Source organism: Castor canadensis, chromosome X (genome assembly GCF_047511655.1).
Source record: "Castor canadensis chromosome X, mCasCan1.hap1v2, whole genome shotgun sequence".
Classification (NCBI taxonomy): Eukaryota; Metazoa; Chordata; class Mammalia; order Rodentia; family Castoridae; genus Castor; species Castor canadensis.
This window is the reverse complement of record NC_133405.1, coordinates 53,195,250-53,218,787: the sequence shown is the minus strand read 5'-3', so window position 1 is coordinate 53,218,787 and position 23,538 is coordinate 53,195,250. Positions and strand designations below refer to the sequence as shown.

Sequence of the window (23,538 nt, the reverse complement as noted above, 5' to 3'; positions counted from 1 at the left end):
TTCCGGCTCACGCGCTGTACGGAAGCGTGGTCTGCGCTGGGCTTGCGCGCCATACGGAAGTGTGCTGAGCCGCACCGGAAGCCGCCGGGATAGAGGGATGGCGGGTTTGACTGTGCGAGACCCTGCGGTGGATCGTTCTCTACGTTCTGTATTTGGTGAGAGAAATTGATGGAACCAAGCCTCAGGGAAGGACAGAAAGAGGCAGGGAGCGGCGAAGAACGCCACTTCCCTGCACCTCCTATCTCATGTTTCGCCGCGAAAGCCGGTGATGGGTCCAGCATGCAGCTCTCCCTGCATAGCTTATGGGGCGGCCAACCTGGTAGGCGCGTGGGCAAAGACCGCTGAGGTCTTGCAGGTTTCCCGTAGTATCGTTGCGGGAGTTAGACAAACGTTTGTTTTCTATGCATCTCCCCCTTCGTGATCATTAATTGTTTTTTTTAGAAGAGCGCATGGCAACGGCGCCGCACTGTTCGGTGCTGCATCTCAATCTCCCTACCCCCAGATTTATGCGGAGGGTACAGATCCCTGTGTCCCCTTCTCCACTTCCGCCCTCTCATAAGGACTTACATCCCTTGCTTTTTATTCGTAACATTTTAGTTCATCCATAGCGGTAGCGGCCATCTGACGTCTTGAGGTGGATTGTAAATAAATGAATGAATGAAAAATTTAAACCTCGTCAGAAGGACCTTAAAGAGGATTGAAACGCATCTGGGTAATTTTCACGGCCGGAATAAGTTAAAGCACTTTTTGAAAGGGACATGACAAAACAGTTCAGAATAATTTTTACACATCCCCCACTATGTTCACGGTTACTCTCCTATAAGTGTGTTTATGTAGGAAAATGCAGACATATGAACCTGTTTTTTTAATTATTTTTATTGTTGTACTGGGTACATTGTGACATTTACAAAATTTCTTCCAATTTTTCACAGTTAATTCACCCCCTCCATCATTCTCCTTTATCCCTCCCTCCCCCCATTCCTGGAATAGTTTCAACAGGTCTCATTTTTCCATTTACATATATGTGTACAGAATATTTCCACCATATTTACCCTCCCACCTCCTTTCCTTATATCCTCCCCCCCTCTCACTGGTACCAACCCTGAACCTGTCTTTAAAATTATTAGTTTTAAGTAGTCTCTGCAAAGACTTGCAGGCCTTCAGGCATATGTCAGTGCTTAAGTATGTATTTTTATCAACGTTAAGGAAAATTAGTATGTCTCGAATCCATTTAAGAAGTATATGAGAGAGGGCTGGGGATGTAGCTCAGTGGTAGAGTGCTTGCCTGGCATGAGGCAATCCCCCCACCCAGTGCCAGAAAAAAACGTTGAACCTTGGGCCAAGGTGTGATAGAAAAAGTTTGCTTGCGAGTCTGGAGGATCACAAGTTCAAGGTTATATAGGGAGACCCTCTCTTAAAATAAATAAATAAAAATTAAAAGAAGTATTTGAGAGTACCTGCATCTTTTGTGTTTGGTCTCTGGTTCATTTCTCTTATTAAGAAGTCTGAAGAAATACAATGGAAGTGAGTTTTAGAGAACTATTTCTAGTCAGTTGTTACTTTCTTATAAGGATCTATATTACAAACTTGCAATTTTAATACTATCTATTCCTTAGTGGGGAACATTCCTTATGAAGCTACTGAAGAGCAACTGAAGGACATCTTTTCTGAGGTTGGACCTGTTGTTAGTTTCAGGTGAGATCCTCTTCTACTTCTTGTGGGAGATTGTTAAAAATTACCACAAAATTGACTTAGTAATAGCAGGGTTTGTTTTTTTTTACTGATAACTTCTCATACATTTTATTATTTTTACTAACGTTTATTGCTAGATAATTCACCTACTGTGCAGTTCACTCCATTCTTCCCTAAGATTTTTTTTTTCATTAAAACTATTTGAAGTGTTGGCAGAGTGGCTCAAATGGTAGAGCGCCTGCCTAGCAAGTGTGAGGCCCTGAATTCAAACCCCAGTACCGCCAAAAATATTTGAAAATATTACAATGAGGCAGTCAGAGTTGTAAGATTATTTATCTTACAGTGAGCCAAATTAAAGCATGGCAATGTTAACAGGAACCCTGTATGTGTAACATTTATGCCTGATACTGAATTTTGCTCTCCAGATTGGTATATGATAGGGAGACAGGAAAACCAAAAGGTTATGGCTTCTGTGAATATCAAGACCAAGAGACGGCACTTAGTGCCATGCGGAACCTGAATGGGCGTGAATTCAGTGGGAGAGCACTTCGAGTGGACAATGCTGCCAGTGAAAAGAACAAAGAAGAGCTGAAGAGTGAGTATAAACCCAAGTTGTATGCATTACGAGTTAGTAAAATGTAGAAATGAATATTTTCCATTTGTGATGTTTTAGAATATGCTGAAATAACTATGTGCCTCTTCTTGACCTATCTGAGGTGCATGAGTTAGAGAAGTGTGTTTCTTTGAGAAACAAAGTAAAGTTGACATTAGAAATCCTTCTGTTGCTAAGGAGTTGGTTTCTACTTAAAGGTGAATTCAGGTACAGCATTTGGTAGTGCTAACTATGTTATTAGTCACTACTGTGAGTATGTTGTCACATCAGTAAGTGGTGAGGGTACTAAAGCAGTTTATGGTGCTTTTTGCAGGAGATAGATCCACAAATTTTCTCTTGAAACTAGCACCTTTGTCTACTTAAACCTTTGTCTTCTGAAATGACTTGTCAAAAGAAGTCAATATACCTGGTTCCATTGCCCATCTGTGTAATAATGGTCCTAGCTTTTCTTTAAGAAAGAAAACATACTCTTACTTTCCTAAACAGAAAGAGACCTTCAAATCATTTATTTCTCAGCTCCAGAGAATTTAAATTTTCCAGTTGGTGCTTACAGCAGTCCTGGAAAATAGTACTTGAAATGATTTAGCTTTTTATTTTGCCTTCCTAACTTTATTGTACTTTCTTCCTGATCAGGCCTTGGCACTGGTGCCCCTGTCATTGAGTCACCTTATGGAGAGACCATCAGTCCTGAGGATGCCCCTGAATCCATTAGTAAAGCAGTTGCCAGCCTTCCACCAGAGCAAATGTTTGAGCTGATGAAACAAATGAAGGTGGGAGGAGGCATTAGGTTATGAATAAAACAATTCACATCAGATATTCAAGGAGTTAATTCACGAGTTAATGGAATTAGTTCTCTAAGCCAAAGTCTCTAAACCAAATGCAAGTTGGTTTTGTAGATACCATTTCTTGCACACATTCAGTATTCCATATGTGCACAGTACATTTTACATTTTGTGCAGAGCTTTCTGTTTTTGTACACAAACATGCCTGCCAAAACAATGCACCTAGTTTTTTTTCTGTACCCACCATATATATCAGGTATAGATATTAAAATGTGACTTTTTATTTCTTAAATGACAGTATGATATTTTAAATACCTCTTTCTCCTCTTGCCTGCCATGGCAGGATTTTGTGTGCCATGTAAAAAGCAATGACATACTCCCTCTTTTTTGCGGGGGGGATGCAGTACTGGGGATTGAACTCAGGACTTCACTCTTGCTAGGCAAGTGCTTTATCACTTGAGACATGCCACCAATCCTTTTGCTTTTAAGTTGTCTTTAGGTAGGGTCTCATACTTTTTCTCAGGCTGACCTTAATCTGTGACCCTCTTTACCTCTGCCTCCTGAGTAGTTGGGATTACAAATTTGCTCCACCACGCCCAGCTGGGTTTTTTTGGGGAGGAGGGGCCTGGCCTCAAACCATGATCTTGTCTCTGCTTCCCAAGTAGCTGGAATTGCAGGTGTGCACCACCACACTCCATCCCTCAAACAGTCTCTTGAATATTATATTTCTCAGTTAGGAATGGCTGTAAATCACTATTAAATTCTAAATAATAAGTATTGAACCTGATGATGAATCTGCTTATCTTCTCAGCTCTGTGTCCAGAATAGTCCCCAGGAAGCACGGAACATGTTGCTTCAGAACCCACAGTTAGCTTATGCTCTGCTGCAAGCACAGGTAGTGATGAGAATTGTGGATCCAGAGATTGCCCTGGTGAGTACTTCTGGTTCTTTTGTGGATATGGTAGGGTAAGCCTTCAGTGGGACAGGAACTACCTGACTGCTTTGTCAAACAAATAGCTCATAGGTTTTTCTTTTCACTTTTTAGAAAATTCTGCACCGCCAGACAAACATCCCAACGCTGATTGCCGGCAACCCTCAGACAGTCCATGGTCCTGGGCCTGTCACCAATGTGTCCAGTGTGTCAATGAACCAGCAGAATCCTCAGGCCCCTCAGGCCCAGTCTTTGGTAGGGCTTTATCCCTTAACATTTCTTTTATCTATCTTAGAATATTTCCTTTTAGGAGAATATATTGAAACAAAAATGTTCAGGAATCAGAGATGGTTTTAATTTCCAGCCATAGAATTAGTTCTCAGATTGCAGACCACATGGCATCTGAATGAATATAGATTTGGTTTGAAGATTATAAAGAGATCCTTCCTGGATGCCCTTTTCTTGTAAACTTATGTGTGGCACTGTGGTTAACGGTTTATTTCCATATCTCACTTAATCTTGACAGCAGTTGTATGAAGTGAGCACTTTTATTGTCTCCATTCTTACCAATAATAAAAGAAACACCCACTTTGAAAGCACAACACAAATCCTGAAGCCATAAAAAATTATTTAAAAACTGAAGTTTTTCTGTACAGAGAAAGGGAAGTAAGCACAAAAGACAAAATGGGGAAAGAGTCCTTGGTCATGTTCAAAAAGATTTACTGCCACATTGTACTAGTGAAAATTGGAAGCATCTGAAATGTACATCAATGGAAGAATGAAGAAAATACGATTTATTTATCTGATGGCATGCTTTGACTCCTAAATAAACTACATGTATCAACATGAATGACTTTAAAAAAACATAGTTACATACAGCATTAAGGTGAGCTAGGATATATGGCATCAACACAAGATAACTCAAAAGTATAACACCATGTGGAACTCAAAAGTATAACACCACGTGGAAAGTGAAATTAAGTGAATATGGAAACATTAGCCCACTGTAATGCATGTATCTGCATAAATCCTCAAAATTTTGAATGTGGGCTGGAGGCATAACTCAGGGAGGTGTGGAGAGCACCTGCTTTGCAGGTGTGAAGCCCTGAGTTCAAACTCCAGTCCCACCAAAAAGAAATATATGTTGAGTGAGTTAAAGAATTATTCAGTATGTAATGATTCATATAAAATTTTTTAAACATGTATAAGAATTCTTAGTGTCTGTCTAAGGCTGGCAGGTATAGGGTGTGACTGAGAAAGACCATAGAGGAGATTTTGTACATACACACACATATATATATTTATGTAATTCTTAAGCTGAGTTGTTGTATTTTCTCCATGATTTCTGTAGTTGTAATTCTTCACACTAAGCCAAAAAAAAAAAAGACTTCCTATAAACTAGTAAGAAAATTACCAATAACCCAGAAGAAAAAGGGAGAGTGGATATGAACAGTTTGTAAAAGTGGAAATGTAAATATATGAAAAAAATGTTCAACCTTGAAGTAAGATAAATGTAAACACAAACTATAATAAGCTACTATTTTTCGCCTATCAAATTGGTAGAGGTTAACAATATGTCTGGATCCTACAAGGTATAGGGTAGGGATTAGCAAACATTTTTCGTAAATGCCCAGATAGTAAATATCTTTGGTACTGTAAGTTGTAGGATCACTGTCACAACTACTCCATCATAGCAGTGTGAAATCAGCTGTAGACAATATGTAAATAAGTGTCTGTGGTTCCAATAAAACTTCATTTATAAAACCAAGCAGTGAGCCATCGTTTGACCCGTGGGCCATAGTTTGCCAGTCTCTGCTCTAAATAAATAATTTTTTTAGAGACAGAAAGGAAATGACCTAGCGTCCAGAACTGGTCCAAAAATGGAACTGTAAGTAGTAGATCTAGGATCTGACCCTGGTCCTATTAGGCTTTGTAGTCTGTTTCCTCTAAACTACCTCCATATATAGTTACCTCTTTTTTTTTTTTTAGAATTTTTTGTTCTTTAATTGTTTATGTGATTTTTTTTTGTAACTTAGCTTTTATTTATTGGGGGCTTTTAGGTAGTGCTAGGATTTGAACTCCGGGCCTTGATGCTTGCTAGACAAGTACCCTACCACTGAGCCACACCTCCAGCCCTTTTTACTTTGGGCTGTTTTTCAGATAGTCTTACTTTTTGGCCGGACCAGCCTGGGACTGCAATCCTACCTTTGTGCTTGCCATGTAACTGAGATCACAGGCATTAGAGGGGTGAATTTGGTCAAAGTACATTATGTGCATGTATGGAAATATAATGAAACCCCTTTGTACAATTAGTACACTCTAATTTAAAAAGAGAGAAAAAAGAACTAAGACAGGCATACACCACCACACCCAGATTATTTGTTGAGATGCAGTCCTGCGAATTTTTTGCCTGGGCTAGCTTTGCCTGGGACCCCAGTCCTGAACTCTGCCTCCTGAGTAGTGGGGCTTATATGTGTGAGCCACTGTGCCCAGCTTATTGAATTCTTCATATTCCAAAGGAGTGTTCAGTTCTCTGGAGAGTATGCACATGAAATGATAACATTCCATTCCTCTCAAGGAACTTTAACGTATCATTTTAAAAATTCACACCCCCCACCCCAAGCCAGAATTAAATCCTAGGAGAAGAGTGAGAGAAGCATGGTCAAATGAAAATGTTTTTATCTTAAAAATGTAGACTACCAGCAGTTGCTTTTTAAAAATATCCCAGCCTTGTTTTTGTCTTCTTTGGTTCAGAGTACTTTTTTTTAATTCTAGGCCCCAGTCATGAAGTCAGAAATGCATTTAGAACATACTCCATCTTAACTGTTCACAAGCTCATGACATGTATTGAAACTTCCTTCTATAGAATTCAAAAGTATGTGATAAATCTAATGTTGTAATACTATAAAGGTGTTTAGTAGAATATTTGGAGCTGCCAATTTGAGGAGTACTGTGAGGTCATAGATTAAATTATTGAGTCTCCACAAAGATATGTAAATGCTCTGATTTTTCTCTTGGTCAGGGTGGAATGCACGTCAATGGCGCACCTCCTCTGATGCAAGCTTCTATGCAGGGTGGAGTTCCAGCACCAGTGCAAATACCACCTACTGTAACAGGACCTGGCCCTGGTTCCTTAGCTCCTGGAGGTAAGTTTCATTTAGAGTCTTGGCAGCTGCTGCAGTGCAGCCATATTATTATGTGATAAAAGAATCTTGATATAAAACTAATGTGCAGCTAGGAAGTTGTTGTTTGAGAGAGCGTCTCTGTATGTGGCCCAGGCTGGTCTCAAACTCATGATCATCCTGCCTCAGCTTCCCCAGTGTTGAAATTGCAGGAATGCACCACCACATCCAGCTAGATGATTTCTTATAATACAAGTCAAATTGCTATAGAAGTTTCTAAATGTCTTTTCTTCATTTCTGTTCTTACTTTGTCAGGTTATAGACACAGTAGTAAGTTTACAGTCCACATTCTTTGATTATAAGGCAATAAAATTAGACAAATAACTAAAAGATGACTGGGAAAAATCTTTACTTAGGAAATTAAAGAATGTACTGTAGCTAATCCTTGAATTAAACAGGAAAAAAATTATCTAATGGAAGTTAATCTAAAGGAAAACAAAAAGTAGTATATATGTGTCATACAAAAAGTACAGGAAAATAGTAAAGGCAGTGCTTAAAGGAAAAATGAATATCCTTAAGTGACTATATTATTAAAAAATAAAGGAACTCTTAGTACTAGTTCTAAGGAATTAGAAAAATAATAAACCAGAAGACACCAAAAAGAGAAAGCTAATGGAGACAAAAAGCGTAAAATTTAAATAATTAAACTTCCAAGTAATGCTTTTCAGTTTATCAGACTTATGCTGAATTTATTAAAATTTAAAACTTCATGAAGACTCTTGAGATACCCTGTATAAATCTCTTTAACAATTGATGAGAAAGAGAAAAAAAACCTAGTAGAAAGTAGGCAAAGATGGGCCGAACATAGTGGTGCATGCAATATAATCCTAGCTACTCGAGTTGAATGTATGAGGATTGTGTTTTGAGGCCAACTGGGGCAAAGTTAGTGTGAGACACTGTGAAAAACAAACTAAAAGCAAAAGAACTGGGGACACTGCTCAAGTGGTAGTAGTGCACACACACACACAAAAAGTGGGCATTGAAAATGTCTAAGTACTTCACAGAAGAACAAAGCCAAATGGCTGACAAAAACCAAATTCATTAACCAGCTACCAGTGGCTCATTCCTGTAAACGTAGCTACTTGGAAGCCTGAGATCAGGAGGATTGTGGTTTGAGGCCAGCCTGGGCAAATAGTTTGAAAGACCCCATCTCCAAAACAATCAGAGCAAAATGATAGAGGTGTGTTGGAGGCAGTATAGTGCCTTGGCAAACATGAAGTCCTGAGTTCAAAACCCCAGTCCCACCCAAAAACAAACATTTATGTTTGGGGAATTAAAAATTAAATAACAATGAAATCTCACTTAAACTTGCCAGACTCACAAGTTTCAAAGAGAGATGACACTTAATATTGGTGAAGAAAGTGGTACTCCTACTTTGCTGGTAGAAATGGGAAGTTTAAACATTTAAAGAAAGTTATCCAACATGAAAAATTAATATACATTTGGCCCACCAATTCCACTTCTGGGAATCTAGCCCATACAAATAAAAGCACTGTTATGTGATGATATAGGATAAGAAATTATGCCCATAATGTCTTCTGCTGTCCTTGTCCTCTGCTTCTAAATTTTGTATTGTTTTGGTGATTGGTCTGGGTAGAATAAATAGAATAGAATATTAAGGCTGGAAGGGAGCTTTGAAATAATTTTGATCAGTGGTTTTCAAACTTTAATGTGTGTTAGTCACCCAAAGGGCTTATAAAACACAGATTGCCAGTCCTCCCCAAATTAATTCAGTAAGGTCTGAGGCACAGATCCAAGAATTCTCAGTCCTAACAAATCCCTATGATGCTGATGCAGCTGGTCTGGGGATCACATTCTGAGAACTACTGTTTAAACAAACTCATTCATATTACAGATAAGGAAGCCTGGAAATGTATTCATTTTGTCAAATCACATGTTCAAAATTGCAACTACTTGGTAGCAAGGGCAGAGCTTAGCACCCAGTTCTTTGGGTTCTTAATCTTTGGTGCTTGACTTATTCAATGAAATAAGAGAATGTGATATATACTTGCTATTTTAGGAAAGTAGTAGTGGGCTGCAGACAGATAAGCTTGTCTTTTATCCTCACTCACAGCATATCTTGCTCCACTGAGGAAAAAACTATTGCTATGTGAAAGGAACCAGATAAGGACTTGTGGTGTATGATTATCTTTGTACAGCAGTCATTATATGCCAACTGGTTCAAGTAGACCAGTGGTTCTCAACCCCTCTCAGTGTCCCCTTTTCATAACAGATACTTTACAATGATTTTACTGTCCTAAAATTAACTGCACAGATGATATGAACTTGGTTCATAGGTAACAAGGTTTCAAAAAAGTCAGTATAATGCCCTAACTATAATACAAAAGAGAAAAGAAGGACATGATAAAGAAATTTTGTATGCAACTGGTCAGGTACAATTACACTAGAAAACAAAAGGTAGTTGTCAGGTGCTTGCAACTATATTATCAATGTAAAAACTAAAAATGTAGACAGACGCAGTTGTTTGTTTTGGCAACTCATATCACAGGGACTATTGACATTGGTGATACAATTTTCTGAAATAGTAAAAACTCATAATTTAAAACATTACAGTATCTATCATTTTCTTAGTAATTGTATTTCAGTGTATATATACTAAACAGAGCAAAAGAACTTTGTGTTTTCAAATAAACAGACTTAGGTCCTAGGTTCAGTAACTTCAAATAGCCTTTCATTTATATGAATGTACAGTGAGACATTTGAAAGTTTTACAAGACACAGAGTAATTCTTGATTTTGTGGGACTGTCTCATACCTTGCAGGATATCTAGTATCTCTGGCATCTTCTCATTCAATGCCAGCTCTGCCCCCACAAATCTTTGTCACAACTTAAATAGTATACCCACACATTTACATAGTATCCCATCTTCTGCCTACCTGCATTGTTGAGTGGTAGTTGCCATCTTCTTTTGTAGGTTTCTCCTTGTGGGGCAGAATATGGAAAATTGTAAACTCATCCAGTCACTGTTCTGATTTTTTTCCCACTTTCCTAATTTTTGTTTTTTCTTTCCTGCCACTTATCTTCCAGGAGTTATGCAGACCCAGGTTGGAATTCCAGGAGGTGGACCAGTGCCCATAGAACGGGGACAAGGTAAATATTAATGTCTGATTAATGTGAACTGGACTTGGAAATGTTCCATATTTGTAGTGTCTGATATGTCAGCCACTAACCTCCAGTGGCTATTTAAATATTAAGTTAATTAAAATTACATTCATATTTACCTAATTTAAAACACATTTCCTTAGTGACAATAACCACATTCCAAATAGCCACATGTGGACATTTCTGTTGTCACAGAAATTTCTGTTGGATATTGCTGATCTAGATTTTCTACGTGGTGATTCAGAGTCTTGCTCTACAAGAATTAGCCAAACAAATGCATCCTTTGTTTCATAATAGTCTTAACAATTCCACTGACATGTTCTTTCTCTAGAAAATCTGTTGATTTAGTAAGAGATTTTAATAATGAGCATATAATGTGTGACTTATGTAGAAGGCAAGATTTAAACCGTAGAGCAAACAGGGAGTGTTTCATAGGTTTATAAAGCCTACTTAAGAAGTGTCTGTTGTACTGTGGCAGAAACACTGTATACAACAGCAACAGCCATTCTAAAATCTCCACACTATTTCTTTGTATTACTGGAGTTTGGAGGAAAAAGAAAATGCAGTACTTTAGTTGAAATCAAAGTTAGTCGAAGAGAAGGAACTGAGTGTATACTATATATACTCAAGCACTTTAATTTTCAAAAACAACCTTGTGAGTTAGGTGGCAGCACTACAGTTTTACAGGTAAAGAGATGGAAGCTTAGAGTTTTATGTTACTCAAGAGGCCAAGGTAAGTAAATACTAATGTCCGAGTATTGTAGCCTTGAATTGGTGCTGTCTTTCAACTAGTAAATGGCAGAGCTAAGATGGAAAAGTCTCTTGAATCCAAAAATCTATCCTCTTTTGTCACTCCACACTGGCTCTATTAACTTCCAAAACTGTTCTTCAATATATTTTAATCTTACTCATTGGATCTCTGTGATGGGAAAAGACTGCTTTAGACAAGCAAAGAGAAGCTTAAGTTTTTTCTTCTTAGCATATGGCCTATAAATAAAATCCATTTAAAAAGCAGAATATTAAGATACAGATCAATGTTGTACACTAACATTGGTATTTGAAGTGATAGAACTAATAATTTTTTCTTATTAGATGTCTAACAGCAGGACAAACATCTGACCAAATACCTCACCTTTTCTCTTAAGTTTTCCATGTTTTTGTGTTGTTGTGTGCTCCCACCCCTCCACTATCAATAGATGATGCATGTACTTGAAAGTATTTTTGCAGTAGGAAGAATATTTCTACCTCTCCCTAGGCCATCAATCAGTTAGCCAAACCTTAGCTGTTTGTATTTCCATGAGATATCTTCCTGCTGTAGTTACCTTCAACTTTCTGGTAAAAAATTAACAAAGAGAAATGACTCCCACTTTGAAGGTATTTCAACAACATCTTCATAAGAGAAAAAGCGAGATGAACTTTCTTTTATAATTTCCATCACTATATAGCAGGGGAAACAAGAATTTTCATTTTTGCCTAGATTGTCTTTTCTGAAATCCCTGCTTTTGCACATTTGTAATGGTGAAGAGAGACAGTGGGATATTTGAAAAGATACTTTTCTTTCCTACCACCTTGGTTTAATGTTGGTACCCTTGTTGTCTCATTAGTCTTTGTTGTCAGCTTGATGTTTCTTTATTATCAAACTGCTGTAGCACATTATTTCATGTGGACTGATGCTCCCTTTCCTCATCTAAAGTTCATTCACTACATTTCCCCATTTGATACATTTTTGATAGCAGAAATTTTTGTGCTTTAAAGTATGACCAAAGTAATTCTGCCCTACTTCTGTCATTCTCCAGATTCAGTGCAGTTTCTTTCATGTTTTTCTTCTGGAAATATATTTATCTTCTTTGCTTGACTAGAGGTTCAAGACCATCCTTTTTATATTTTGAGTTCTTTTTTTTTCCCTAATGGTATCATAGGAAGATTTAGGGGAAAATGTAGTAGTAGCAGAGTAGGAGAAAACCGGAAATTGCTCATTATTCCTGCCCAGGTAAACCCAGTGGCCCATGGATCTCTCTTTAGGAACTGTTTAGGTACCTAAAGGAGCTAGTGTAGCTTAGGAAGTTTTTGTACCCTGGGGTAACTCTTGGCATTTTAACATAAATGTGTAAATCTCTGTGTGTGTGTGTGTGTGTGTGTGTGTGTGTGTGTGTGTGCTATTTTAAGTGTCTACTTTCTCCTTTTGAACTTACTGCTCACCTAGGAACCCTACAGCACTCGCCCGTGGGACCCGCCGGGCCTGCATCACTTGAGCGAGTTCAAGGTACCCATTGTATCTACGGGTTTCCTTTTGCTTGTCGTGTTCAGGGTGGGACGTTGAGAGGAAAAGAGCTGCTTGGCAGTCATCCTCACGTTCAGAACCCAAAAGGGTAGTGTTTTTGGGTTTTTTGGTTTTTGTTTTTGTTTTTTTTAATTTTTTCCTGTTGAGGCCACAAGCCTAAGATTGACCTCTTCACACAGGGCAGAGAACATGGATGATATGGGCATCTGTCCGAGGCTGTACTCCCTCCCTACTGGTGTCAGGAGGCTTGGATGGAATAGCAGTCTGTAAGGAGACAGCAGGTTCTTGCAGAGCCATGGCAGTGTTCACATATGCCAAGACCCTACCTCTCTTTTGTGACTCTGGTCCTTGAACTAAGATTCATTATAAGGAAAACCAGGAGCATAAGTTTCTTCAGGTCACAGTGCTAGTCCATGGCAGGTTGCTCCCCAGTTTGCTCTTTATATAATTCCATCCATACCTCTGACATGGCACAGATTCTGCCTACACCCTGCTTCTGTTCTTGAGCTGCAAGAGGATTCTGCTGTGGTGAGGTTTCACCCACTCTAAGGTGTCTGAATTATGTTGTCAGTGGTATATAGAGTCATTTCTTGTTTCCTTATCTGTCTTTCACAGCAGTAACTCCCTGTTTGTTTCCCTGTCAGTGCCGATGCAAGACCCCAGAGCAGCTATGCAGAGGGGAGCCTTGCCTGCCAACGTCCCAACTCCTCGAGGTCTATTAGGAGATGCTCCGAATGACCCACGGGGAGGCACTTTACTTTCTGTAACTGGAGAGGTAGAGCCTAGGTAAGCACTGATATAGAAGGAAACAATTTTGAGAAATCAGAATTTTCCCTTGTTTTCAGAACAGTCTTCTGTATTAGTTGTAACTGTTTACCACAAGTATTTATGACCACTGTCCAAGACTAAAGACTTTTCCTAAGGCAGAACTATGTGGTTGAAAATGCGATTTTGACTAACTATGACTACTATATTTTCAGAAATTACAAATGCTAGTATTCATACCTAAACAAGGAAAACATACAGAAGTGGAACTATTAATAATAGCAATGATAATAGTAGTTGACATTAATGAGGATCATATCTCTGGCTGTTCTAAGTACTTTACTCAGACCATCTCATTAAATGTGTACAACCTGGGCTTTGGGTATAGCAGTGTTAAAGGACTTGCCTAGCATGCCCAAGGCCCTGGGTTCAATCTCCAGCCCCACAAAAAAATAAACAGATAAATCCACCTAACCATAGGAGATGAATATTATTAGTCTCATTTTACAGGTGAAGAAACTAAAGCATAGAGAAGTTAAACAGTTAGTAAATGATAGAGCCTAGATTTGAACCCATAGGATCTGAATCCATTAATTCCTCCCTAATTATGAGTGCCCCAACCAAATATGATTTATACTCTCTAGCTCTTCTTTCATCTGTTTGGTATTATTCTCTTGTTAGCATTTATTGACTGATGTTTGTGTCAGTTTGTTGTGTCTGTTACTTACTGACCTTCTGGTTGACACTTTATTTTTGTTATGTTCTGTTTTAAAATATAACATTTTTCTCTCTCTAGAGGTTACCTGGGACCACCTCATCAGGGTCCACCCATGCACCATGTTCCTGGCCATGAAGGCCGTGGCCCACCCCCACATGAGATGAGGGGAGGGCCATTAGCTGAGCCCAGACCTCTGATGGCAGAGCCAAGAGGACCCATGCTAGATCAGAGGGGTCCACCTTTGGATGGCAGAGGTAAGGGAAAACAACATCACAAGGCCAACTGGTAGTCACGGGTTGATTTAACAGCTCAGCTATTTGGGCTGGGATTGTAGCTTAGATAGTACAGCACCTGCCTAGTAAGCATGAGGCCCTGAGTTCAAACCCCAGTACCTCAAAAAAAAAAAAGAACTTAGCTATCCTCAGCTCAATTTTGGGATTAAGAATGTTAGGGCAGTAGGGTTGGCATGCAGCTTTAAGGTTTATGTACAAATCTGAGAAACTAGATACAAGTCTCAGGTAAGAAGAGGTGTAACTAGAGGAATAGAGTTTTATCTTTCTTGAATTATTCTTATAGTACAGGTGAGTAGTCACACAGTGGTTTTCTTATAACTTTATAGGTGGAAGAGATCCCCGAGGAATAGATGCACGAGGGTTGGAGGCAAGAGGACTAGATGCCAGAGGATTGGAGGCCCGTGCGATGGAAGCTCGTGCCATGGAGGCCCGTGCGATGGAAGCTCGTGCCATGGAGGCCCGTGTGATGGAAGTCCGAGGGATGGAGGCCAGAGGCATGGACACCAGGGGCCCAGTGCCTGGCCCTAGAGGACCTATGCCTGGTGGAATCCAAGGTCCCAGTCCAATGAACATGGGAGCAGTTGGTCCCCAGGGATCCAGACAAGTATGTATAATACTTCTGGCATCTATGTAAAAATCGATCTATTCAGGAATTGGTTATTGAGCCTGATTATCATTACCTTCTGACTTGAAGTATTTCTCAGCTTATTAGAAAGGGAAGACTAGGATCTTCCTTTATTTTATCCCTTCAGAGAGTGATTTTTCTGACCACCAGGATTATAATCCAAAAGAACAACCTTGTCCCACAACTTCAGTAGCTGTTTCATTCTAAGACGAACCCCTGAAAATTCAGAGGTCAGAGAATACTCTTCATTGGGGTTGTAACTAACTCTCAGCATCTCTATCAGAAGAATATGGGAATGGGTGATTTGAAAAACCTCCCTCAAATGATTGTCATGTACAACCCTGGCTAAAAATCACTAGGTTAGAGCATATGAGCAGTAGTGGTCACTTACATAATCTTAGGTTGACAGAAACCTGTGTTAAATTATTGTCATAATAGAACCTAAATGAACAGTGGAGTGCAAAAGGCAATTTACTAATTATCACCCTAAAATCTGTAGAATGGAAATCTTTGTCTTCTTTCTCTTCTTTATTTGGCCGTCTCCAGCTGTGTGTCTTTGATACTCTATGGTTTTCATCTCTTCCCTCTTCATCCCCATTGGATTGTGAAGAGGTGAACATGTGTCTCTTCCCTGAGGTTTTATTTATTGACACCTTCATTTTCCTCTGGCTCCTTTTTTCCTCCTTCTTTGTACTGTGTCCCTCTTTCATATGTTTCTGCCTTCCCATGGGGAAGAGAGAGAGGGAGGGAGGGGAAGAGAGTTCTCTCATTTTACAGGTTTGGAAACCAAAGCCCCAAAATTCAGGTGACTTGACCAAATTTACATAACTGAAAAATGGCAGAGCAAGGAATAGAGCCCACTCTTGTTTCTATTCTACTACTTTGTGCTGTTATGTGGACCTTTGTATGTATGTATATATGTGGGTGTCTTCCTATTCCTCTTTAGTTTGAAATAAAAATGTGGTCTTTTTTGGTATATAAATAATACAGGTATTACTGTTTTTCACATGGTAGCTTTCTAAAAAAACATATTATGGACCCTGAGTTTTACCGTGCCCTCTATATTCAGTAGCTTCATAATAAAAGTGTTTTTATGCATCCATTTGATAATCATTTATTGAGTACCTACTATGTACCAAACATACATTTAGGTGCTGGGGATATAGCTGTATGAACAGCAAAGTCCCTCCCTCCATGGATCTTATGCACTAGCTGGGGAGACAGATAATAAATAACTACATAATGTGCTATGTAATCCTCCTGACAATTTTGTGGAGAAGACATTGAAAGTACAGGCTGGAAAACCATTTCTGGGTAATGTCTTACTCCTTTTTCTCTGTTAGTGCTTGAATCCATTACTTTCAAATTAGGTTTTTGGTTTTTGTGGTGCTGGAGGTCTTTTACCAAGCTACACCCCAGGCCAGTGTAGTCTTGTCAATAGAGTCAGTGAAGCCAGTTGACCCAAAGCGGAGAAAATAGGAATTTTATCTTCACTTTAAAAAATTTTTAAAAATAAATGTATTCACTTACAAATAAATACATAATGTTACTCATCTACAAAGGATGTACGTGAAGAACCTCACTTGCTCTCCTGTTCTCTCATTTATGATAGATAATAGAGCCTATACATTATCACTTTCATTAGATTTTTATGCAGTTTTCCAACAAATATGAATATATATTTTTATTTTTACCCCTTTGCTATTCTGTACATTGTTTTTTAACTTAACGATATGTTCTTGATTTATCGTTTTAAGTTAGATTTTTAAAATTTAACTCCTATTCATCCAGTTAGAACCTTGTGGGTAAAAAAGGTTTGTTGTTACTAGGGTGATCATGTGATTTATCATCCAAAGACGTACACATTTGAGATTGAGAATACTGTTAATAATTTACTCTGAAGCAAAAGCATAAACTGGGACTGTCTTAGGCAAACCAAGATGTATGGTCATTCTTGCTAACACTTACCTGTCTAGAACAGGTACTTCCGAGAACTCAAAATGGCCATTATTGGGTGGTTATTTCACATCACAGTGCCTCAAGTTAGTATTAATAGGTACTAGTAAGTTCCAAAAAATTATACTCATAGGTTGCTTCAAGTGCATAATAGATCATTAAGGTTCAGACTGGTCCCGGGTTCAATATTTATAAAGAACAGAATACTGATAATATTTTAGCAATCTGAATAAAGATGTACTAATGCTTTATATACCTAATGTCTGGGGAAAGAGATAATGTGTGTAAGTGAATATTCTAGTTGATAGAAATACTCTTCCAAAATTTTAAGCTATTTTAATGAACAATTACAAGGTATACTTTATGCCTCTTAAGTAAGATACAAAAATATTGGAACCATTTTTGATTACTCAAAAGTCATCACTAGTAGATCCATTATTGTTTATGCTGTAAACATAGTTACCTCCTGTGTGCTTTCTGGTCTCCTTCACTATCAGGCTATCACCTGGCTCTTCACATTGCCGCCATGATACCTATTCCTAACAGGTGTTTATCTATATTTCTTTTATGCTTTGCTGTTTTTAATCTGCTGGGGAAGCAGGTAACAAGCTTGTTAATAGTTTATATTTAATAAAAGTACTGAAGCTCTGGGTGAATGCCTGAGTGTGAACATAACCTGGTGTAGGGCCCATCTCACTGTTATGCTAAATATTTAGAGGCCTTTTCCTTGAATTCTGGGAGTCTTCCAAAGGTACCCACTGAAGATCTTAAATATTAGTAAGTATGGTATAACTGCATTTTGTTGTTTTACTTAGGTCAGTAATATTTCTTGCTCTGTATTGAACAAAAATCATCTATTGCATATTCTCTATAGAAAGCTATAAAATAAAGCAAACGTTGGGCCTTCCCATCTCCTTTCTGCCTCTCTGACATGGTCATCTCTGCTTTGTGAGATAGGGCCCATTGCGACGAACTATGTCTGATTGAAGTAGAGGTAGGAGGTAGCCCTGTGAATGAAGCTTCCCCAGTGGACCAGCATACATTACTTCTAGAATCTGTTGGCTTTCATTTGTGTTTCTACTTAGCACTAGTTTCCAGATTCCTCTCAATTTTCCCTGTGCTTATTTGACCAAATTTTGCTTAATTTGATGGTCTCCAGTTGTGCTGTGTGATACTTGTTGATGATGCTGAAGCTGTTAACAGACAAATATGTCTAACTTGCTAGTTGATCTCTGGCTGAATAACTCTGCCTTCTGCCATTGCTAACAGTAGAGCTGATCTTCAGAGTTATTAATTTGCTTTTTAAATTCCTATACATATAAAGATCATAATTTTTACATTGCCATTTCAGGTTCCCTAGATGTCAGGAGTTCTGAAAAAAATGTCTTCTTTCTCTTTGTGTACATAGGTTCCAGTCATGCAGGGAGCAGGCATGCAAGGACCAAGCATGCAAGGTGGAAGCCAGCCTGGTGGCTTTAGTCCTGTGCAGAACCAAGTCACACCACAGGATCATGAAAAGGTAAGCAACACTGTCTGACTGCCTCCATATGCACAAATCTAGTCTTTTTGATTCCTCTTTTCACAGTTACCGTGTGGCGATCCTGGGTCTTCAAAGTCCCTTTGGAGGTGATGTTTACTCTAACTTAGAGCTCTTTTATAATCTCATTGCTTGAAAATTTGTGGATCTGGTCCTAAAGTTACTAAGCAGATATAAGTGGCAGCTTATTTTACATTTCAGACTCATCTACCAGTGGCAGGTTTTTTTGTGTGTCTACAGGCCAAATTGTCCTGAAAATCTAAGCCCCTTCCTCCCCTTTCTACCTTATCCCTAAAAACAATAGCAGGTTCCCCACAAGTATATTTTTTCTGTCTTTATATTTGGCTATTTGGGGGATTTCATGTGTGATGGAAAGGCTAAAGCTTGTTGGGAAAAAAACGACCTTCAAAACAGGATTAAAAACTGAAGAATCCCCGGGGTTTACAGACACCATCTTAGTCTGCAAGAACTTTGAGTTCACGAAGGTGTCTGATTTGAATCGGCTAATCTTAGGTATTTTAATTTATTCTTTTCTTCTCATTTGTACCCTTTCTCACCAGATTATTTTTTCCTTTTGGCCTTCTGTTGTTGTCGTGTGTGTGGAATCTCCTTTTTCCATTTTGCTTCATATCCCACTACAGTAGCTTTTGGACAGAAGCTGTTGGTATTTTTTGGTTTGTTTTGTCGCTGTCGTTGAAACTCACTACCTTCTTTTCCTCTGCACAGGCTGCTTTGATCATGCAGGTTCTTCAACTAACCGCAGACCAAATTGCCATGTTGCCTCCGGAGCAAAGGCAGAGTATACTAATCTTAAAGGAACAAATACAGAAATCCACTGGAGCACCTTAAAAGGTGAGCACATTTAATCCCACCTGGGCAGAACTAGCTCCATGTGTATTTGGGGTATATGCTTTCAACCTTAACCCAGACTGTTTCTCTGATGTCTTTAGTATTCTTCACTAGACTCTTTACCCTTCAGTAGTGAGCACCTCTGGGGATAACATAAGGCTATAGAACATTTGTTTAGTTGTTGAATTGCTTATAATCTTTTTAACCATTCCTGATGGCAAAGGTAATACATAATCAGTTTAACTAAATTAATCAGCTACAGGAATGTAGATAGTTAAAAATAAATATCCCTACTTCCACAATCTTATTTTCTAAAAAAAATTTCTCCACATAGTTTGGTGTGTATTCTTCCAGAATCAGTTGTATTATCCTCTTGTGAACTGTCCCATCAAAGTGGACAAAATACAAAGCATTCCAATAAAGTGTATAAATATTTTGGCTTCTAGTATTTGTTTTCTAATGAATATTTTGATGATAAACTATTACAGTACCTTTAAGGTAGTAAATGTTCACCGTCATCATCGGTTTCTGTACATCTTGGAGATTGCTGTACGCTACCACCCTTATTTATTTTGATTCAGTTAAACTGCCTCACAAATAATCATGTCACCTAACTTGATACACAAGTATTGTTTCTTTTGAAAATTTTTCCCCAACTGATCTTTGTATTTCATAAATAATTATATTTTCCAACAGTAGTTTAAAATTCACATTATCTCAATATCTGATGGAGTATCTCCTTTTTACTTTTTACTCTTCCATATTATAATTCCCATTTATATGTTATCCCATAAAAATGAACTCATTTGTAGTAATTAGCAATCTTACTAAGTATATTATAGTTTAATCCACATGTGTAATCTCTTTTAAACATCCAGGCTATAAATATGAATTGTATCTGTATTTAGGCTTTAAATGACTGAACTATAATTAGAAGATATCATAGATGAATGGCTATTTAGACTTTCGACCAGCACTTTAACTTTTTTTCCACATATCCCGAGCATTCTATTTTCTTCAGTAAATACATTCATAGGACTTTACTTTTCCTAATTTACTTATATCAGAGAAGGCATTCTCTGCAATATGAGAAACTTACGGTTTTTGGATACTGAAGGTAGGAAATACTTCCAAAAGTTCTTGTTTACATCTCATTTAAAGTGCACATTAATCATGGGGCAGGGTTCTTCTTTGTTTTTACCTTTTGAAATAATCATGGATCCACAGGAAGTTGGAAAAATAGTACAAAGAGCCTCATATACCCTTCACCCAGCTTCACCCAATGATGATAAGATGTTAATCTTAGCTTTTTGCTTTGTAGTACCAAACCAAGAAATGGTCATTGGTACATTATTGTGGACTAGACTACAAACCTTATTTAGTTTTTGCCATTTTTAACCCACAATAATTTATGTCTGTGTATAAAACTACAACTGTGGTTTTATGTGGGCAAGATTTTACTGTTTCTACTGGTATTTGCATATACTCTGCCATCACTGACAAATTACCATTACCATTAGAGATAAGTGTTTTTCAACCAGGAGAAATTTTTCCTCTTAAGAAGCATTTAACGATTTCTAGAGACATTTTTGGTTGTAACAACTTTAGGGAGTTTCCACTGGCATTCATTAAATAGAGATCAGAGGTACTCTTGAACATCCCATAATGCACAGGACATCTTCCTCACTTCCTGATATCAAAGAGTGCTCTGGCTCAAAAATGTCACTGTAATGCTGAGGTTGGGCAGTCCTACCATAAAGGATGATTGCTTTGGGGAGATGGAAGGCAGAAGGCAGACACCTAGAAATTCTGTCCTGAAAATTTGATCTTCTGCACATTCTGCCTCTCTTTGCCTGTTTTGGGTATTGTTTTTTTCTGATACTTAGGGAAAAGAACTTTGTCTTCATTTCTAATGGCTTTCTCCCAACTTTTGTTACAGGTTTTCAAAAATGCCTGGCAGCAAATCTGGAAATTAATTCCATAACTTTATTGAAATGTTGAAAAAAGGTGACTTCTGCATCCTAACCCCTGAATGACTCACTTTGGTGCCAGGTGGAGGAGTCCAATCACCGTCTCTCAGAACAAAACCAGTTCATTTTGTTGTCTTAGTTTGTACATTTTCTGTGACTTGAAATAAACTTTGAACACAATTTTAGTATACTGCAAATTGATATATATGACCTTTTTGCTTTTAAAAAGCTAAACACCAAGGGTGAAACCTTAGATATGTTTTCTACCCTTACTGCAGCATTATACTTTAATGTTATATCGCCATAGTTCTGTTTTTACTTTAGGTCAATCGTTTATTCTTGATATTTGAGAATTTCTCAGAAGCAATGTTTTCAGGAACTTAGTTTTTGTTGAATTTGCTTCCAGCAAGATAATAAGGCTTTGCACTTTGAAAACTTTCTAGATTTTCTGAGTCTTCTGGGAGAAAATATTACATGCTTGGAGCTATCAGATGGTCAGAAGGCCAGCAGGGCAAATAGCATACCACAGCAGTGTATTTAGTTTAGGAAAACCCAGTTGTCAAAATGCCTTTTTTTTTTTGTCAGTAGCAGGTCTGAATATACATACTTCAGAGTTTAGACAGTGACTGTGGTGGCACTTGGCTTGAGTGTGTGTCAACAACACAAGAGACTGTTGACATTTACTTGTCTGTTGTAAAGCTCTTCAGACTAGGTAGTCAACACTAAAAGTTTAAAAAGCCACTAGTTTTTCACATGTTCAGAATAAATTAAAAACTGAAAAATCACATGAACGAAATACATTGCATCCTATCTTCCAGGAAATCACTAACCTTGTAGTCCTACCCTATAACTGAATTTATTCTGGTAACTTAAAACAGAAAAATCCTAAAACTGTTTACATTCTTCTCAGTTCTTGTAAGAGGACCAAATGTGGACCACAAGCAGTCGGATTGCCCATTAGGTCTGCCTGCTTCCTTGGAAGTAGGTTTGAATGTTAATTAGTGTTACTGACTAGCTCTAGCCTATGGGTCTCCCTGCCTTGTATTTTCTCTGTCATAGTGGCATTAAGGAGGAACATGGTTCTTCTCCATCAGGCTAACCTCGGTAGGTTAAGAGTTGCCTTAATAGTTAATAAAGTTCTACTAGAACTACTTTTGAGCCTATTTATATTCTCAGAATCCTAGGATTATGGTCAGGTGAATTAAAACCCTGGCATAGGGTTAGAGAATGTATATAGCATATTGCTTATATATTAAGAAAAGAATGCAAAGATAATCAACTTCTTGAGAAACATTAAAATTGGGGGATTTTCTACTCCAGCACATAAACAATTACAAGAATTTGCTGAATATTTCATACTACAACCTAACATCAAAAACTCAAAACAGCTGAGATTTCTGGGCATCTTTCTCATCCCCAATTTAGTGTGAATACTAATTGTGCATAGGGTTTATTCTCATTACCTCTTCTGCCTTCGTGAGTATTCAACAATTGATGTGTTGATTATGGCAACCATCATACCATGAAGATCACTGAAGATGGAATGATTTGGTAAGCAGTTGCCTAATAGGAACCGTATGTTAAAGGTTCCGTAGCACATTTTCCCAAATCCTTATTAAATTTGATTTAGATAACTGAAATCCAATGAACAAATTGGTAATGGCATCCCAGTATAGCCCTACAGAAACACTCATGAGTTTTTTTACTTGTGAAATAACACAGCTACCCCAAGTTCATGACCTGCATTTATTATGTCCAGACTAGTGACTGAAAAAAAAAAGAGATCGCCCCAATCCATCAAGCCATAGCAGTTCCTGAATAATTGTATACAACCATTTGTTCATTTATGGTAGAAAAATAGCTGCTCTAGTGCTAATTCAGTAGAAACAAATCTATTATGAGCTGAATTAGCACAATGAAGTCAGGGGGAGGGGTTCCCCCTCTTGAGAGCCTGAGGCTTCTTTCCTCCTAATGATTCACGGTGACTACTAATATTCCTGAGCTAGTTGGTTATTGTACCATAAGCTGGGTAGAAGGAAGAAATAAATATTTTATAGGAGAAAGAAGCATTTTGCTTATGTCCTTAGACAAATGATTCCTTAGTGAATAGATAGGAGCCAAAAGTCTTAAATATCATAGATGCCTTAACATTTTTATACCAAACATTAATAAACTCCCTAATAAAACTGGTAATGAAGAGCTTCTATTGATTAAGTCAGCC

The 23,538-nt window shown here is 38.0% G+C and overlaps 1 protein-coding gene across 3 annotated transcripts; it reads left to right on the top strand.

The window, feature by feature from the left end:
* Positions 1 to 21,497, top strand: Cstf2 (cleavage stimulation factor subunit 2). Of its 3 annotated transcripts, XM_074064433.1 has the most exons (16): positions 1 to 155; positions 1,617 to 1,695; positions 2,118 to 2,287; positions 2,939 to 3,075; positions 3,899 to 4,018; positions 4,133 to 4,273; positions 7,041 to 7,164; positions 10,249 to 10,311; positions 12,527 to 12,586; positions 12,784 to 12,870; positions 13,249 to 13,390; positions 14,166 to 14,341; positions 14,707 to 14,984; positions 18,370 to 18,480; positions 19,225 to 19,350; positions 21,287 to 21,497. In XM_074064433.1, the coding sequence occupies exons 1-15, from the start codon at positions 98 to 100 to the stop codon at positions 19,345 to 19,347; spliced, it is 1,869 nt and encodes a 622-aa protein (XP_073920534.1). In that variant the 5' UTR covers positions 1 to 97; the 3' UTR covers positions 19,348 to 19,350; positions 21,287 to 21,497. The 3 variants fall into 3 exon arrangements, with proteins under 3 accessions (XP_073920534.1, XP_020016050.1, XP_073920535.1); XM_020160461.2 differs by lacking the exon at positions 12,784 to 12,870; XM_074064434.1 differs by lacking the exons at positions 12,527 to 12,586; positions 12,784 to 12,870.
* The last annotated feature ends 2,041 nt before the right edge of the window (positions 21,498 to 23,538 follow it).